Source organism: Vigna angularis, chromosome 2 (genome assembly GCF_016808095.1).
Source record: "Vigna angularis cultivar LongXiaoDou No.4 chromosome 2, ASM1680809v1, whole genome shotgun sequence".
Taxonomy (NCBI): Eukaryota; Viridiplantae; Streptophyta; class Magnoliopsida; order Fabales; family Fabaceae; genus Vigna; species Vigna angularis.
In genome coordinates, this window is record NC_068971.1 from 3,539,830 (window position 1) to 3,559,714 (window position 19,885).

General features: G+C 32.8%; 2 protein-coding genes across 2 annotated transcripts; both read left to right on the forward strand.

Annotated features, from left to right (window-relative positions):
• The first annotated feature begins 1,916 nt into the window (after positions 1-1,916).
• LOC108323040 (isoflavone 7-O-methyltransferase) lies at positions 1,917-3,305 on the forward strand. Its single transcript, XM_017555366.2, has 2 exons — positions 1,917-2,690; positions 2,845-3,305. Exons 1-2 carry the CDS (start codon positions 1,917-1,919, stop codon positions 3,145-3,147), a joined length of 1,077 nt encoding a protein of 358 aa, XP_017410855.1. The 3' UTR covers positions 3,148-3,305.
• A 9,373-nt stretch (positions 3,306-12,678) lies between these two features.
• Positions 12,679-19,885, forward strand: LOC108323034 (nuclear transport factor 2). The gene is made up of 9 exons (XM_017555359.2): positions 12,679-12,902; positions 14,350-14,535; positions 14,935-15,229; positions 15,311-15,549; positions 15,623-15,800; positions 15,987-16,108; positions 16,203-16,268; positions 19,120-19,183; positions 19,300-19,885. The coding sequence occupies exons 2-9, from the start codon at positions 14,350-14,352 to the stop codon at positions 19,539-19,541; spliced, it is 1,392 nt and encodes a 463-aa protein (XP_017410848.1). The 5' UTR covers positions 12,679-12,902; the 3' UTR covers positions 19,542-19,885.

Consider the following 19,885-nt stretch of genomic DNA (forward strand, 5'->3'; position numbering starts at 1 on the left):
TTATATATCTTCTCTAATTTTGTTTTTATTGAGTTTAATAATTATCTAAGCACTTAACTTTTTACAATCAATCAATCAGAAAGTAACTATTTTAAAATAATTCGTTATGAAACAATAAATACACATATAAAATGGTTAATTTCATTTTTACTCAATTCAATATTATTATAAAATAGAGAAATTTTACCATAAAATTGAATCAAGTAAAATAAACAGAACATTTAAAAAAATAGATTTTAAGTTTAACTTATTTTATTTAACTCTACAAAATTGGTATGCAAAATGATTTTTTTATCTATTTATATCTTATAAATCTATCTATCCAATTTTCTCCATAAACTTATACATTTTTAGATAACTTTTTATACAATCTCGTTTTTTTTTCTTGTATTTTTTAGTGTATTTTTTTTTCTTGTATATTTTTAGTGTATTTTTTTTTCTTCAATCCAATGACTTTGAACTGTAATATATATGAAACCAAGTGGATTTTTTTTATTCCTTATACTTCTGCACTATTGTACATAAAATAATATTGCTTATTTGATTTGTGTTTTTCATTTTTTATCTATAAAGATAGATCTTTATAACTTATTATACCTAATTGGCACAATGAAGTTGTTTGCTACAGCAAGAATGGTTTCCCCAATCAAGACAAAGGTTTCAAAAATGTAACGAACCCACCTATAAATTATGAATTGGCTAAAATAGACTCTAAGCATGACTCTGATATTATGTTAGAAGTGAATTTTAAACCTAACTCAATCCTACAAAACCGTCTTCTAAGATGAGATTTGCATCTACTTATAAATTATGAATTGACCTTATCTCTAGTCGATACGAACTTCCAACATTTTTAACTAACATTATTATTGTAAACAATTAAAAAAACGAATAAAATATAACATAAGTAAACTATAAATTCAAGTATACAATAAGCTTTTTTTAGTAACGAAAAGACATTAATTACTATTTTTACTGTTTTTTTGTTAAAGAGTTTTGTTATTTCAAGAGCAATGTAATTGAAAAAGATTGAATTGTCGGCTTTTTAATTAAAGTAATAATATTTATATATTATACTACCTTTAATGCTTTTATTATATTTTTCTTCTATAAATACAAAAATTTATTTTTATAATTATTTTACTCATTGTGAAATGAATGTTAACAAGTGTTATTTAATATTACTCTTTCTAAATAATTTGACAAAACAAGTGGACGGAGAGTGGCACGTAATACTAGAAAACTCGGGTATATTTTATTTCTGAAAATACATAGATATGTTACAATTTAATGAAACAAACAACGACTTCATAACTTCTGAAAATAATCAATTCAACTTACCATGTGCGAATATACTAAACGCAGAAATACAAATATAGGTTTTTGAATCTTTATAAATAGGGTGAGAAAGTCCGAAACACGAATATGTTATTTGATTTCTGTTTTTCTTTTTCCCATGTTTTTCTTTTTCCATCTACAGATACAGATAGATTTTGTAACTTATTATAACTATATTTACTAAGTTCATTGAAATTTTTATTGTGACACTAACGTGATTAATGTAAAATGGACCATTGAAAAAGCGAATGAAATAAGACACAAATAGTATAAATTCAAGTATATAATAAGTTTTCTTAGTAACGAAGGACATTAAATATTATTTTTACTTTGTTTTTTCTTAAAGAGTTTTGTTGTATAACGTTCAAGGGCTATTTTTTTAAAATAATTGAAAAAGACTGAATTGCCGGCTTTCTAATTATTTTAACGAAACAAGTGGACGCGGAGTGGTACGTAACTCTAGAAAACTAAATCCAAATAGACTCTAAAAGCGAATATACAAATTTAGCATTTTGAATCTTTATATAAAGGACAACAAAGTGTGAAACACCACACAAAATACAGATTCACATCAAATTATGACTTCAAATAATGTCCTAAAAGCGAGTGAGATCTTTGAAGGTCAAGTTCACTTGTACAAACACTTGTATGCTCATGCAATAGATTGTATGAGTATCAAATGGATGATTGAGCTTGGCATACCAGACATAATCCACAACCATGGTCAACCCATTTCATTTCCAAAGTTGGTGTCCATTCTACAAATTCCTCCAAGTAAAGTTAGAGGCGTGAAGAGTCTGTTACGCTACCTGGCACACAATGGATTCCTTCAGATTCTAAGAGTCAATCACAACACAGAAGAAAACGAAGGATATGCTCTAACTGCTGCATCACAGCTTCTTGTCAAAGGCACTGACCATTGTCTTGCACCAATGGTAGAGTATGTAACTAACCCAAATGCAGCACATGTATGGTCTCACTTGAAGAAGTGGACTTATGAGGATGATCTTACACTGTTTGATGTCTCCCTAGGATCAACTATTTGGGACTTTCTTGGTAAAAACCCAGCAATGAACGAGTCGTTCAATGAGGCAATGGCCAGTGATTCTCAGATGATGAACCTGGCATTAAGAGGTTGCAATTGGGTGTTCGAAGGAGTGGAGTCCATTGTGGATGTCGGAGGTGGAACCGGAACCACAGCCAAGGCTATCTGTGATGCATTTCCTAACGTGAAATGCATTGTGTTTGATCGTCCACAGGTTGTGGAGAAGTTGTCGGGAACCAGCAATTTGACATATGTTGGCGGTGACATGTTCGAATCTATTCCCAAGGCTGATGCAGTTCTACTCAAGGTTGGCATCTCTAAACGAATGTTTCCTAAACTTCTTTCACTACTGCTACTTTTTTTGAAACAAATTAGAATACGAATTTACTATTCGAATCATTTTATTAAAATTCTAGGATTGGCACGAGGTATGTTATTAACAAATTTATAATTATTTTTAGTGGATTTTGCATGATTGGAATGACGAGGATTGTAAGAAGATATTAGAAAATTGCAAAGAAGCTATTTCTGGTAAAGGAGAAAGAAGAAAAGTAATTGTGATAGAGAATGTGATAAACGAAGGGCAAGATGAGCAGGGAGTTACTGGACTAAAGCTCGCCTTGGATGTGAAAATTACATGTCTTCTTAATGGAAAAGAAAGAAGAGAAGAAGAATGGGAGAAACTGTTCGTGGAAGCAGGGTTCGGAAGCTACAAAATATCTCCTTTCACAGGATGTTTGTCTCTTATTCAGATCTGTCCCTGATTACTGAACTTATAGTGATGCATTTCTTCAAAGCATGTTATTGAATTAACAAGGTCGCAATGCTTATTTTCCCTTATCGGTTAATGATAGTAAGAAAATGCGACCAGAATAAAAAGAAGAATTGATAGGAACAAGAGTAGAAATATGAAATTTGATGGAATGTGTGAAAGTTTTGCTTATTAATAAAGGACATGGAATATATTTTTAAAAATCCATCTAATCCAATCTAATATAATAAAAAGTATTTAATTTTTATTAAATCCATTTTAAATATATTAGTTAGATTTGAATTTTTTTTTAATCTAGATTGAATTCACTTTGTTAATTAAATTAAATTTAGTGAGATCAATTTAATTTACTTTATTATTAAATTTAATAAATATGGGTTGCACCGTTTCTAGTTAACATTTAATTTAGATAAACTTAAATAAGTTATATTTTTGACTTAGATTGGTTTAACTTGAAATTCAACTTAAACGTACTTAGTTTTAGATAGGTATATTTGAGTTGACTTTTATTTTAGACCAACTCGGTTTAACGTTTATTCGAATTGAATTTTGTTCAATCTTAAGTTTGGATTGAGTTAATTCGAACTAGTCCTTATGAGTTGAAACTCATGATCAATGTACTACAATTTTGTTTTAAGTGAGTTTGATAATCATGTTATTATCATTTATGTAATCAAATATATTTTCAAATATATTTAGGGTAAAATGAGGTTTTCTTGTTGATGTCAAAGGCCTGCGTAGCTTATAAAAGCAGAAAACTATAAATTATTTAACTAATATTAACCAAAATAATTGCACATATGTAGAGACCGTGTAATCTACATCCCAAGTTTGGGAGATGCAATGAAACGATACAACAAAATCTATTTTAATGGTAGATGCTTACACTCAAATATACTTCACTGTTGAGACTTATGAAATTGTAAATTAAAGTCTGAGAAGTTGCTAAAACATAAGACTAAAGTGATACATGAAAGGATTGTCAATGAAATTATGTTATACTAATCTATTTATAGGTAAAAGAGACTTAAATTCTATAATAGATAAATTCTCAACCCTTGCAATAGCAGTTGGATATGAAACCTGAAGTACTTACCAATTTTTAACTTTACATAAAGCAACTGATATAATTAAGATAAGTTTAATGATATTGAATCATTGATCCAATCAAATAAATTTTCAACCTTAACATCACATTAATGGAGACCAGTTCTCAAGTTTTAGTGGCGGAATGGGAGCAGAGGATATCTTATCCTCTCATTTTTTATTTTTATTTTGTGTTCATATAATGAAATCTATAAAAATTAAAATAGGAAGATTTTTAATTTTTTTTATAAAACATGATTTAATATTAACAAGGTTTAATGACTTAGTTTGTCTTTAGTTTCGCTATTCATTGTCAATTTCATCCTCACTTTTAAAAAGGGCTCAGTCTTCACTAGTACAGTCAGGTGAAATGACAGCGGTTGTTTTTCGTTATAAGCATCGGTTCCCAAACCGAGACATATGCAGGCGAGACAAAAAGTGTACTACTTTTGGCCTCGGGCTTGAACCGAGGCATAAAGGGAGAAGATTTGACATTGGTTCAACCATAACCGAAGCAGTAAAGTTTTTGTTTTTTTGAAGGACTATATGCCTCGGGTTGGGGGAACCGAGGCTGTATGTTCCACCCTACTGCCTCGATTGTAGCTTGAACCGAGGCAGTAGAGATCTTTTTTTTTCTACGAAGTACTTTCTGCCTCTAATATGGTCATAATCGAGATCATAAGTTCCTTTTCTACCTCGGTTTTGACACTAACCGAGGCATTTATCCTTGTTTTTTTTTAAAATGAGGTCTGTTTCTGCAACATTCCCAACAACAGAAACAGACCTGCATATATATTTACAGCCAGAACAGTCGAGAATAATCTAGAAACGTATATTTTGAATGAAAATTATAATAAAACATAAATACATTCAATAAACATAAATCAACTTCTTATAAGCATAAATCAATCCAATTATAATCATAAATCAAGTTTGAAGCATAAATCAATGTAATGTACAAAGTTAAACTAATAGTAATGTAGAAAAGCATCAAACAACTTAGAAACATAAACTTAGAACTTACTATATCCTAATATCTACTATATACTATTATATAAATGAATTACATATTTAGCCAGTGCTTTCCTCACAAGTTGAAGTGACTTCTCTGGAATTGGAGCAGTGCTATTGAATCTCTGCATAAAATACAATGATTTAACTTAGTGTATTTGAAATCTAAACTATAGGGAAAATAAAATTGAAACCTAAATAATACCGTTTCCCATCCACTAGTGTAATGTGCACGAATAATGGTCATCATCCAAAACATGACGTAGTAACCACATTCATATGACCCCGTTTGTATATTGCACTACAATATATCATCATAATTATAAAATGTTAAGTAACATCAATTGAATGGAACCAAATGTAACAAAGTATGGACTAAAATACCAAATCTTAAGGGCAACCCATGCAAGCTTTTTAGCTGTAGCAGTAGATCTCCCAGATAACATCATATGTGTTGCAAGGGAACTATTAAAAACAATTCCTTTAGCATACATTTATATAAAAAAAAAAGTCGAAACATTGAGATTCTTACCAATCTACTACATGTATAAGAGGGCTGGGAGGAGACTTCTGCAATAAACAAAACCAGACAGAATTGTTCTCCGGTATGGAGATCACAAGTAGCTGCCAATGACACCTGAAATTGGTAATAACTTATGAATCATATACCAAAATTAATAAATCAGTGGTGTCCACTACTTTTCTTTTCCTCCAACAACAAATGTTCAAAATTATTTTTTTAATAGGTTTGTCTGCCAGACATCAAAATATGATGTATTTCTTAGTCACTAACAATATTTGACATAAAGAGGTTACTGTGTTTTGATATAATTCGATCTTGCTATACTTTTTTAACATATCTGTAAACTTTGATTCGTATAACATATCTGTAAACTTTGATTCGTAAAGTAGAAAGAAAAAAACAATGAACCAACCTCAATGCAGACAGCAAGATTGAAACAGCGTTGAAGGCAGTACCGGCGGAGGTAGCAGTGGCGGAGGAAGCACCGACAGGGTAACAGTGGCGCGACGGTGAAGGGAGGACGTGCGGCCAAGAACGAGGACGAGTAGGAATGCGCGAGGACTGGCAAGACCGAGGCAGGCGAGACCACTGGTAGCAGCAGTGGCGGAGGTAGCACCGACGAGGCACCAATGGCGTGACGGCAAAGGGAGGAGGCACGGCCAAGACGGAGGCAGGCGAGACAGGCAAGCAAAGCGGTGGCGCAGCGAGTAGTGGCACAAATGAAGAAGACCGTATACGAGGAAGAAGAAGCTATCGACGTAAATGGAGGTTCTACGAGATTTGAAAATATTAATTGAGCTACTACCTCGGTTACTCACACACGCGAGGTAATATCCGCATACAGCATCGGTTAAAAGGAAGAACGGTGTAGAACGTGTGGCTAATAGACCTCGGTTCAGTGCCAAACTGATGCCCTAGGTCTGGCGTAGCAGGCAAGTAAAAGCTGGAGCAGGCGTAGCAGCAGTTGGAGCAGGCGTAGCAGTAGTTGGAGCAGGCATAGCAGTAGTTGGAGCAGGCATAGCAGTAGTTGGAGCAGGTGTGGCAGTTGTTTAGGCATCGGTTCGCCTGCAGCCCGAAGCAGTAGGACGTAGTTTTGGCACCGGTTTCCTAACAAACCGAGGCAGTAGGGAGTAGTCAGACGTTTCAAGTGAGAAGCAGAGGTGTATAGGCTTCGGTCTCATCCTAACCGAAGCAATAGTGAGGGGTTTAGGCACCGGTTTCGTAGCAAACCGAGGCAGTAGGTAGTTGTCAGACTTCACAGGCCCTTTCCAGAGTTTCCAGACTAAGCAGCAGGGGTGTATAGGCCTCGGTTTTGTCTTAACCGATGCAATATGGCTGTTCCACCACGGGTTGGATGGTGACCGAGGTATATAATCTTGTACGCTTCGGTTTTTGGATAACCGAAGCGTATATTGGACGTTAGAATCTACAATTTTTACTACTGCTCGTTTCTACTTTATATAATTTGCACCAATCAAATCTATTCCGTTAATTTTACATAAACGAAATAAAATGTGTGATGATGTGATAAATAAATCTTCATTTTTTTCTCTCTCTCTCCTTTGTTTCACATGCATCCAAACCCATCTTTTTCTCTCTCTTTGAGTGAGAGATAAATGAATAATGCATTAATTATTGCATGACATTAATAAACACACATTTTAACTACCTCTTCAATGATATAATAAGTGCTAGAGACCTTTCTTCAAGTATATCCTTTCTCCATTATCATGCCAATTACCTTTTTTTAAATATCTATAATGTACACTTTTTTGTTCTTTCGCAAATCTCCTACGGAAAGAAATAACAATTACTATAATATTTTGTGATTCTTTTTTTTTTATTTAATACTTTGTATCTCTTCTAACTAGGTTTAAATCTATATAAGGTTTAAAATATTTTTGGATTGGTCAAGTATTGAGATGAACTAATGTGTTTATAAAAAATTTAGATTCCTGTTTATAATTACAAGAAATGCACTTTGTATCGTATTCTACCAGCCTGAGGCAACTTAGCCATAACGTACAAGATTCTACAATCATTAATTCAATAATTTATCTGTGTATGATGGAAGAAATTCAAATAATTCATTAATCTATTCAATCTTTATTTGTCTCTAATATAGAGGCAATACTATTTTTAACTTCAATTTTTTATATCATACTTTCATTTAAAAAACTATTATTTGAATATTATATTTGAAAATTTTAGCTTTTTCATTGTTATCTTTTAATATGTTTTATGTTTAACTAGTCATAGTTAATGTAAATGTCTCATGTATACATATTTTTAACTTTGTAATGCTTTGTACTTAATTTTAAACTTAATTATACATATTTTGAGATAAAAAAATTAAATTAGTAATACGATATAAAGATATAATAATAGAAGTTAAAAATTGAATTAAAACAACTAATCTATAAATAAACAAATAAAAATAACATTTAAGCCTTTAATTTTGAAAATATTTAGATAAGCAACTCAAAATTGTAAAACTTGTGTAGTTAAAATCAATTAAAAATAATTAATAACGACATTTATTTAATGAAATTCATACTGATTAAAAAAATTATAAAATACGTTAAATAATAAATATATTTAAAATTATTAATTACAGATAACAAAATTTAAATACAAGATCAATGATAATAAATATTTAAGTAATTACATAATCATTTTCATTCATTCTTAATTTACATTTATTTGAAAAATATATATTAATAAACTTGAATAAATTTATTTCAATATTTTTCAATTTCAAATATAAATTTATTATTTATTTATAATTCATAAAAATTATAATTATAATTATACTTTTATTTATATAATTTAAATATATAGAAATTTTAAATATAAATAGGGAGATGTTTTAGTAGAAAAATTTTCAAAAATCTAATGTTATGTGCTTAAACTACGTTACATTGTTTGGTAAAAAAAAAGTCTTATTTTAATTATATTAAGTTTAAATCTCCATGCAGGAATTAATACATTATTTTTTTCTCTCTTATTCGAAGAGAGAAAGATGTGTCAAACAGGAGCAAAAGAGAAAGAAATGCACACTTCTTTATTATGTCACCACACAATTAACTTCCATTAAAATCCATTATTCTTTGTAATTACAATTATAAAAAAAAACATTTTAATTCTTCTTAAAAGATTTCCTAACTCTTGATACCATTAAAATCCAAATTAAGACAAATTACAGTATTTAAAAATGTCTATAAATATACTCATAAAAATGTCCATATAAAATTATCTATAAATATAAATTCATTTAATTTAATGCATGAATGTCAATTATTTATAGGATTGATTCAATTTAAATTTAAATTAGATTACAGTCTATTATAACCAAAATAATTTTTTTTCAATTATTTTGTTGTGATTTTTAAACCATTTTAAAAGTAATGTTTTGAATTACTTTAAATCTCTCATTTTTATGAAGTTTAAGTTACACATCTAGGTTGAGCCTTAAGTAAGTGATAATATTTAAAGATCTTTGTGACAGAATATTTATCCTATTTATCATTATTATATTATTATATTGTGTCTAGAATTACTCTATTTATCATGATTATATATTATGTGTTTAGAGTTATCTTATTCATGATGATTATATTGTTGTGTCTAGAGTTGCCTTATTTATCTTCATTATATTGTGTCTAGGGTTACCTTTTATATCATGTATTCTTGTATCAATTATTCTTATAAATAGAAGATTATGAGAGGGATCAATTAAGCCCTCTATAATTATTTTAGAGTTTAATTCTCAAGTTCGTATTAGAGGAGGTTCTCTGAGTCTCTTCCTACTTTATCTTTGTTGCCACCCGTGGCCCGTGGTCGCTGCCACTGGCGACCTTAAAAATTTCATCTTTTCTGAAATACCTCAATTACCAATCTCGTTCTGATTTCTGTCTAGTCTCCAAACCTTAGTTGTTGTCCGGAACTGTCTAACATTGTTTGTCGCTGTCCAGCGTCGTTTGCAGCCGCTTGGCGCCGTTTGTCGTTGTCTGGTGCCATTTGTAGCTGTCCATCTAGCACATTTTGCCACCATGAGAGCTGTCCACAGAAGTTTGTCACCATTAACGTATATTCTCGACGTCATTCGCCACTGTCTGCCGTTGTCCATTGTTTCCACCGTTAGCCATTGTCCGCTGCCAACCATCGTCTGCCGCTGTCCGTTGCCAACCACTGTCTACTGTCGTCCATTAACATCTGTTACCACAATTTAGTGCGACGACTAGTGGTTCGGGATCGCCTCCTTGAGCGAGAGGGCTAGTTCTCATCCAGGCGCTGCCACGCGCACCACATCTTTTTGACGTCCGCCTTCATCGTCGTCACATTTTCTCTGGCAAAGTTAAGGGTTTTGTGAGCCTCGAGGAGCACGACCCATCCCTAGTTGTTGCCTCATTCTCATCCACATGCGCTGTCACGCACGACTTCTCTCTGATAAGCTTCCAACGCGTGTTTGTCACATGCCACCTTCCCGGTGTCAGAATCACATCGCGGTACTGCCGTTCGTTTCGCTCAACCAAATAAAAAAAACTCTCTGGTTTAACATTTTACCTCTGTTTCAACATTTTTCCTTAGCCTCCTTTCATAATATTTGTTTAGCTTTGCATATTGTAGCATTTGTGATGTTCTTGATGACTTGTGTCATTTATTTAAAAGTCTCTAGGGAGAGTCAGGTTATTAACTTGTTAACACCAAGGAATTTCAACACTAAAGTCATGGGTTGAAGGTTGCTCATGACATGAGGGGAGTCTATTTCTGGCAAGATTAAGAATCTTAGTCAAATAATTTCACCTGCCCCTTGTCAGATTTGTTTTTGGATGCTTTGATAAATTATGGAAACCATTATGATCTTCTACCTTCACGATTTGTCTTCGACACGCCATCATTTCCGTTGTTCACCGTGAGGGGAGTATGTTTCAACCACTATAGGCCCCATCAATCAATGATGGCAACTTAATCCTTGTAGTTTGTCACTTTTAACTACTGTAGGCCCCCATTAGTCAATGATGGGAGTTTAGTCCTTGTCGTATGTTTCAGCCATTGCAGACCCCATCAATCGATGATGGAAGTTTAGTCATTGCAATTTGTTTCAGCCACTACAGGCCTCATCAGTGATGGCAATTTAGTCCTTTTAGTTTGTCACTTTTAGCTAGTACAAGCCCCGTCCATACTTAATGGAATTCAATCTCTACAGTTTGTCGCTTTTAGCCATGCAGGCCCCATCCTTACTTGATGGAAATCCAATCTCTGAAGTTCACTGTCTACCACTCGTCATCCACTTCTGATGGAAATCAACTTTGTCAAAGTCATCCAACTTGAAAGTTCATGGTGCTAGTTGAAGTTTGTGGTTGTCCAATATTATTCTCCATAAGCTTATGAGGAGTCTCTTTGGTTACACTAGTTTGTGAGTCCAATTTGGTTTGTAGACATTCTCTCTTGATGGTCTAAAGTATATGTGCATCTTGTTCGAAGCCAAAGTTACCATGTCTATTGTCTCGACATTCGAGACAAGTTGATTTTGTTGGAGTGAGTTTATTTACCTGTTTATCAAGATTATAATGTGTCTAGAGTTACCTATTTATCATTATTATATTGTGTCTAGAGTTATCCTGTTTATTATGATTATATTGTGTTTAGAGTTGCTTTTTTTATCATGATTATAGTGTGTTTAGAGTTACCTTATTTATCATGTATTCTTATATCAAATTATTTTTATAAATAAAGGATTATGAGGAATCAATTAAGTTCTCTAGAATTATTTTACAATTTCAATCTGAAAGTAAATTTCAATCTCAAGTGTTTGTTTTATAATATAAAAATTCATTTCTAAAAATATTTAAGTTAAGAATATGATATCTTGATCTTTGTTATCAAATTTGAAAAACGATTTTTTTAGGTATTTATGATAGGAATGGTATCTTTTATCCTGTTTTTATTTTTGTGGAATAAAAGCTTTATATTGTTTTAAATTTTATAGAATAAAAATTAATTTGATGGTTTCAAATTATTATATTATGTATGTTTATAATTTTTTCTTATTCTTATATATATAACAAATTTATAAAATTTTTCATACAAGATTAATGAAAATTAATTTTATGTTGACAAAACATTATAAACGTATAATAGTTTTGAATTATATAAATTCATAAGGATAAAAAAAAGTTATATTTTTGTTTGAATATGAAAATTTATTGTGGAGGAAACCAAACACTATGTTTAATCATTAATAATATTTCGGAACAAACGCCCAATGAAATAATCAAATTAATTGATAATCAAATAGATGCTTTTAAATTGATCAGGACTTAATTATAATTGAACAATAAATAAGTATAAGTGAATTTGATTTAGTAAATAATGAACAAAAGAAAATTAATCTATAAATTTGACGTTTTAAGTAAATATAATAAATGTTTCACTAGGGATAATTTGAGTCTATGTTTTATTAAAATATTTTTTTTCTTTATAATTTATAAATAAAAAGTTGTTATTGACACACATTTGTGAAAATATTTTTATAAAAAAAATAATATAGTTTCATCGAATATATATCTAATTTTAACAAGAAAATATAAACAAATTTAAAATAAAACGTTCATTCTCAAGTTTGGATATTGATAAAACACACAACCAGAATTTCAAGATTAATTTTGTGAGTTTTTTTAATGTATTTTTCATAATTAATATTGTGAAGATAATATATAATTTAGGTGACCTTGTTTAATTAACTTTTCATAACTTGATATATTTTTATGATCATAAATTTTTTATAAGAATAAATTATATATATATATATATATATATATATATATATATATATATATATATATATATATATATATATATTTCATTCGATTCTGGTAGTTAACCGAATTATAATGGTGAACCTCACGAACCGTATGGAAGGTAACCTGACCCAAATGAGAACTTTGCCGTGAGTTAAGAGTTTAGTTTGTTTCACTCATCACAGTCACAGGTAGCTTTCGCTTACTCCCTGTTTTTCGTGCGCAAACTCTTCTGTTGTTCCCTTTCTTCTCCATTTCCATCTCACTCTCGCTGTGCCATCATCTTCAAAATCACGACCTTCTCCGCCACCACCACATTCACAGGTACTCTACATTCTCTCTTCTCATTCTCCTCGCAATTGGGTCTCCATCGTTTTTCACACTTTTGTTTTTCTCATTCCCTTTTACGGATTCCTAATATAGGCAAATGGGTGATTCTTACGTTAGCGTTCCAACAATGACATTTTTTTTTTTGCTCTCTCTTAGTTGATCAGACATTGTTGCCGGCTTAGTGATTATGAGATGTTATTGTTGGCTGAAGTGAAATGTGTTCCTGAAGTTTTGTTCTTTTCGTCCAAGTTTGGATTTTTCGTCGTGGGTAATGATTGATTCATTTGGCAGTTCAAATGGGTGTTGTTTGTTTCGTGCTGTGAGTTCGGTTTAGGGTTTAGATTTGAGGTTTTTGTTTCTCGTTGGATCTGGGGTAATCTGCTGAGGCAAGTACGGTAATACAACTAGGTTCTTTGATTATTGTTTTTCGTTGGAATGTATGTATTTGGTTGCATGATAAATTAAGGCGATCTCACTGCATTTCGAGAATGTGGGTGTTTTGTTGTCGTTTTATATGGTGCCTTTTCTCTTAGTTATATTGTTTTTCTTAGTTTCTCACAATTATCTCTTGTGAGGGAGTGGACTCTAGCTAGTTTATTTTATCTTTGAACCTTTTTTGTTCTCGATTGATTAGTCAACACTAATTTCCTCAATTTTTATGCGTCTGCATTAACTGTGTTCCTTTTCATGCATTCAGTCTTGTAGGGAAGACTGCTTATAGATATGTACACTGCTTGCTACTTACTACTATAAGTATTTTAAGTGGTCATAAAATTGAAGGTTAATAATCAGAGTCAGTTATTGAAGCATAGCGAGTCTTGGATTAGCCGCTAGTTTAACAAAGTGGAATTGTTGATGCCTCCAACTTAGTAAAATCAAGAAGCTAAACTCAAGGAGTGCTTCTATTATTCAAATCCCCTCAACTTTAATCTAGCTAACCGGGGTCTTATAAACCAGGCTTCATCTTCTAATAGTTACCCCTGCCTTTCATTTTGTCTCAATTTGCCTCATCTACTTGCTCCTACATGGCATGCAAAAACAATGTATGAATATTATATGCAAGTACACAGCAATTTTACGGTTCATATTTCTGTTATACCTCTCTTTGTGGTATTGAATTTATTGACATGTTGATCTTAGAGATATTATGCCTAGCTGAGATTTGTTGGTTTATTTCATCATTAATACATATTAAACTTTGAACATATGGATTCTGTTTCTCTAAAAGAACTCGTATATGTTCTATACAATAACAATGAATGCCCTTTCTCTCTAGGTGAGATCAATTACTTGGATCAAATGATACCACTTTGTTCTGTCCAAAAATTATTATTTTGGAGAGACCAATTAGATCTAAATAGAATTACATTCCTTGTTTTTCCAATTTTTGTGTATCTAGATTTTCTTGAGTTTCAAATACTGAACAACTGGTTTTGGACAGATGGCCATGCAAACAGCTACTCCTCCAACTGCTCCCAGTGCCCAAGATGTGGGTAATGCATTTGTTGAACAATATTACCACATTCTTCACCATTCACCAGATTTGGTCTATCGGTTTTACCAGGACTCTAGTGTGATTAGCCGTCCTGATTCCAATGGTGTGATGACATCAGTTACAACCATGAAAGTAAGTTTTTTGATACAAAACTGGTGCCTCTATTACTTCTTTTAGTTCCTAAAAATGTTTCCTCTAATGCCTTGTTGAAAAATAAGAAACATTGTAAATATAATGTAATTCTACCTTTTGATATCCATTACCATTCATTGCTCTAATGAATTGCTAGTTAAATAAACTGCTGTATGTTCATACTATCTACTAATGTATAGCTAATTCATTTTTTAGCCCCTTCATTTTGATATTATATTTTTCGAGAATCTGATGGGTTATACTTCTATTTTCCTGTGTTTTACAATGTTTAGAAGGATGAAACATTGTTCATTTAAATTTTATGTTGCTTCTGTAAATGTTTAGTGGATATATCGCAGGCTTTCTGCCAATCTCTAAGTGTGTGGGTTTGTGGTGCAGGGCATTAATGAGAAGATTCTTTCACTAAATATCAAGGAATTTAAAGCAGAAATAAAGACTGCAGATGCTCAAAAGTCATACAAGGAGGGAGTGACTGTGCTGGTGACTGGATGCTTGACTGGCAAGGATAACATGAGAAGAAAATTTGCACAGTCATTCTTTCTTGCTCCGCAGGACAATGGCTATTTTGTTCTTAATGATGTTTTTAGGTATGTAGAAGATGATGAACCATCTGAACTACCTCCAGTTAATGGAGATGATGATGCAGCTGCTGTTAAAATAATCCCAGAACCAGGCAAGATTATAATTAAAAAAATTGTATTTTCTAGTAGAGTTTATTCTATAGTTGTATTCATGCTTTCTTATTTCCTTACAGAATCCATTTATGTTGCTGATTCTCCTGCCCCAGACCCCACAAATTCTATTGTGAACAAAGGTCAAATTGTTGCAGAGAATGCTTATGCTCCACCCAATCACCACGAGAGACAGATACCTGCTGAAAATGAAGACAATGTAGAATCCCATTTTCAGTCAAATGGGAATGATGATTCTCAGGCCACAGAAGTGGCTTCTTTAGCTCAGGAGGATGCTCCAAAGCAGTCTTATGCATCAATTGTAAGTATTGCTCCAAGTATTTCACTTACAACCTCTGTTATTATTCTTTGGAAGCTTATTGATTTGTTGTTAGGTGAAAGTCCAAAAAGGGAGTTCAGGACCAACTAAAATTTATGTGCCTACTAATAAGCTAAAGTCAGGGCCTAACAAAACTGAGAACCTGGTAGTTGAGTCAGTAGAATCCGATGAAGTGCCTGAAGCAACTTTGGATATTGTTAACGACCCTGAAAGTAGTGATGCTCATGAAGAAGGTACATGTTATTTGTTTCAATTTTCACATACGTCATGCTATGTTTTGTCTTTCAATGTTTTGGAGAAAATGAATTTTAAACACATCATTTATTTTTCTCATTAAGTTCACTGATTGCAACTCAGCCATATATTTTTCTTAAACACATCTGTGCTTCTTTCTGATAAACAAATTCTGCCGACAACAGTTGAAGGGCACTCCATTTACATTCGAAATTTACCTTTAAATGTGACGGTTGGTCAGTTGGAAGCGGAGTTTAAGAAATTTGGCCCCATCAAGCCGGAAGGCATCCAAGTCAGAAATAACAAGGTGATTATCGCGTTAGGAGGCTTTCAAATTTCCTTTTTGCATTTTCTTCAGCCCTAATGTAGTTTTGTGGGAAACACTTTATTTGTCTTTACAGCAGCAGGGATACTGTTTTGGCTTTGTTGAGTTCCTATCTCTAAATTCGATGGATAGTGCAATTCAGGTATTGTCCTCATTACATCACTGGGTAGCTTAGATTTATATAGTTTTGGCTTTTAATAATGCTAGCTAATTATATTTATTATGTTGAAGCTGTTTGAAAATGGGACTAATTTCAAGTTGGAACTTGGATGCAGTTGTATATATAATATGTAAATATCACTGCTCCATTAGATGGTAACAATTTGGCATAATATAACTCATATGTAGAAAATTATAAAAAGAATTCTTACTTCAAACTTAAGATTATTCTCTTGTTTACTTAAGTCTTCTATTCTCACAAACCTCAACCATCTCTGCATCAAGCTGAAAGCCTACAATTGATCTCCTTTTAGCTAACTCATTCTTGGAAGCACATTAGCTCTACATTTAGCTGGTGGTAGTTTCTGCAACGCACTTGTTTGAGTCTGAGGCAATCTTGGATAGCAGCCGGCTCAGAAAAACGCTGTCTGGAGATAGCATATAGAGAGATAGCCGGTATTTTGAATACACACACATACAAATTCTCAAAACTGATAAATTACTCTAAAATAACAACTTTCATAATTAACAATAAAAAGTCATAGGTGTCTTCAACAAAACATACATGTAAACAGCACCTACAAAAGTCAAGTACGCATTTCCTAGATTGAAATTATGAGTATCACTTCTAAATCCAAATCTTTATCATTTTCGCTATTATTACATCTATAGGTTTGAATTTTGGAAAATTAAAATTCCAACCTCCAAAAAAGCCCTAATGTTTCTGTTTTAACTTATTTTTTAGAATCAACAGAGTGTGGCCTTATATCCCACTATTTGTTCTATGGCCACTGCACTAAATTGCTCCGCTATAGCAGCCACTGTATTGGACAAGGGCAGCTTCCGGCTGGCTTGCTGCTCTATTGAACATATTCTTTAAAACAATGACAGCTCTTTAATCTGTGCTATGCTAGTATTGTTCAGTAATATCCTGATTTAGTGTCCTTGGGTTTCTTTCCATCTTCCTGTGTTTTGATTTGGCATCGAATTTATTGTCTTCTATTGTACTTTTGGATTTAGTATCTGCATAAAACATCTTGAACGATTGTTTAACTAAATATCATGGTAGATGAATAATTGTATTAAGAACCATATGTGCAACATTAAATAAAACCTGAAACAAATTTTATATTTTGTTGAAGAGTCACACATTTGCAAAAAATGTATCATATAGCTTAGACAGTTGTTGGACTGTGCATGTCTATAGTATACTCAATTTGTGGATCCACCAACTTAGAAATTAAAACAAAATCGATCATACTCTTAAAATAAAATTTTTGAAGTCTTAAATGTTTTAGTTTATTTCCTAAACTGTACGAGCATGCTGCTGTTTGTTGAAATTCATCACAGTTCAAATTGAATTTTTCATTCACCTTGTTATTCTGGAGAAGGGGTTAAAATGTTGTCCAAACTGAAGGTCTCCCAAGTTAAAGCTAAACAGTTCATCTTATTTCCTTCCCCCCGTCTGCTATTTTAATTCATTTCATGTTTTTTATCCTTAAACCCGTTCACTCAATGGCTGCACTTGACTTTAGTGCATCGTAGAAGGATATCAATCCTATAGACAGACAACCTTGTTAGCCTTGCTGATATACTTTAAAGTGGGTACAGCAGAAAGCAAGATTATTGACCTCATCCTGTCTGGGCATTACAGAAAGTCACTTGAAGATTATAGGTTGTGGGTTTGGAAAGAAGTAAAAGAGAGACAGCAAAAATAATGCAGAGTGTACGATTGATTGAATGTAATGTGTTCAACAAAACTCCTATTTATATTACTGATTAGGTCAAGTACAAGAACAAGTACTACCACACAAACCCAGACCTACTAACAATAAAACTGTAACCTGTTACAATAAGGAAATACACCAAGAAAGAATGATACAGAAACTAAATATATCTTTAATATTTTCTACCACTCCTTCAAACAAATGTTTTCTAAGCTTTAACTAGTAAGAAGTAGTAAACTTTTAATCTAAAGACCAAGGACACTAACCCCCATGCCAAGTGACGAGCTACTAGCGTGCTTCCCAAATGACATGCTTTAATTCAGCACTGAACTTGGCATTCTTCTTCAGAAACCTACGCCATATCCGTACAGTCCTTAGCAACTTGTTGAAACTATATTCAAAAAAGAAAAAGACCTGACACTAGCAGATACTGAGCCATCCAAACACGGCATTTTGAAAAGGAGAGTAGCAGTGGACAACCCATATGTCCAAAAGAAAGGAAACTGGGTAACTCCTGCCCCCAAACTTTGAGCGTCCCTTTTCTGGCTGGTTGAGACCACTAGGAACTTCGGACATGACGTGATCCCAGACATGCAACACCAATGGTTGCACCTTATTGTATTGGCTAAAACCAATGTAAGGTGGCTCCAATTCGTTGATAGTCCTTTCCTTCCCAAAATAGACCAACATAGAATTTTTACTTTTTCTCATAATGTACCCATTCCTTGTGTGTGCGTTTTTATTTCCGTATTGTTAAATCTGGGCAGCTGCTGGTCATCGAAACTGGAGAAGCAGGTTGAAACATTGGCCTGCCCTGTTGGTCACATATTACCTGCAAATCTGTGGTTTCCCGTTCTCTCCTTCATCTTTTCCTCAAAGGGGAAAGAGTATTATATCAGGCAAATGGTCGATGCAATATAGTGCAGAATGATTTTCCAGACTAGAAAATCAGTTGTTTCTATTGGCACATTACAATATACATAATTTTAAATAATGTTTGAAGTTATCTGTGTTTTCTAAATGATTTATCCATTTGTTACTCCAAATTTAATGCAAAAAACTGAAGATCTATGAGCATTATTTAAGAGAGTCAGTTCATTTTGTCAGGCTTCACCTGTTCCTATTGGGGGGCGTCAAGCTGTAGTTGAGATAAAGAGAACCACTACTCGAGGTAATTTGAATCTTAACTATCATGAATAAAATTGTTGCCATTCATTCGACAAAGAAGAGAAAGAAAGAATGATTTCATCATTGTTTACAATACTAATTGTGTTTGTTCTCTTTCAGTTGGCAGTGGCATTAACAATACTGGAAGACCTAGGATCCCACCCGGTAGGGGTGGGTTAAGAAATGAGTCTTTCAGGGGTCGTGGGAACTACGGTGGTGGTCGCGGATACGGTCGAAATGATTACGGAAGCCGTGGTGGTGAGTTTTCTGGTAGAGGTCGTGGTCATGGTGAAGGGTATCACCAAGGGAGAGGGAGAGGTGGGCGGTCAAGCGGACCAAAACAGAATGCTGTTTTGAACTGAAGTACTGAATGATTTTTGGGAGATTGTTCTGTGACCCCTTTTTTTGGTCAGTTACAAGCTGCAAATTCTTGGAATTATCTTCCCATCCTCAACCTTCCAAAGTTTCTCATCTTTCTTTCACTGCATTTGCACAGTTGTAGTATCTCTAATTGTTATTGCTTTCATCATAGTGAGTCAGTAGTCATCAGAAATAGGTATACTCTTTTCTTTTTTAAAATTTAACAGATGCTATGACTGGAATTCACATTAGGTTAACCATCACTGCTTCTTTATTCGTTGCTACCATGCAACAATTTTACATCCAATTTCACATTTTAATTTAAAAAGCCTTCTTCTTATTATTA

What these genes read in the sequence shown, in the direction of transcription:
- LOC108323034 (XM_017555359.2), top strand. Translation starts at nt 14,350, where the DNA reads ATGGCCATGCAAACAGCTACTCCTCCAACTGCTCCCAGTGCCCAAGAT. An exon ending in AGCAGTCTTATGCATCAATT is followed by an intron (nt 15,550 to 15,622) that starts GTAAGTATTGCT and finishes ATTTGTTGTTAG; the next exon opens with GTGAAAGTCCAAAAAGGGAG. An exon ending in TAGTGATGCTCATGAAGAAG is followed by an intron (nt 15,801 to 15,986) that starts GTACATGTTATT and finishes TGCCGACAACAG; the next exon opens with TTGAAGGGCACTCCATTTAC.
- LOC108323040 (XM_017555366.2), top strand. Translation starts at nt 1,917, where the DNA reads ATGACTTCAAATAATGTCCTAAAAGCGAGTGAGATCTTTGAAGGTCAA. An exon ending in CTGATGCAGTTCTACTCAAG is followed by an intron (nt 2,691 to 2,844) that starts GTTGGCATCTCT and finishes AATTATTTTTAG; the next exon opens with TGGATTTTGCATGATTGGAA.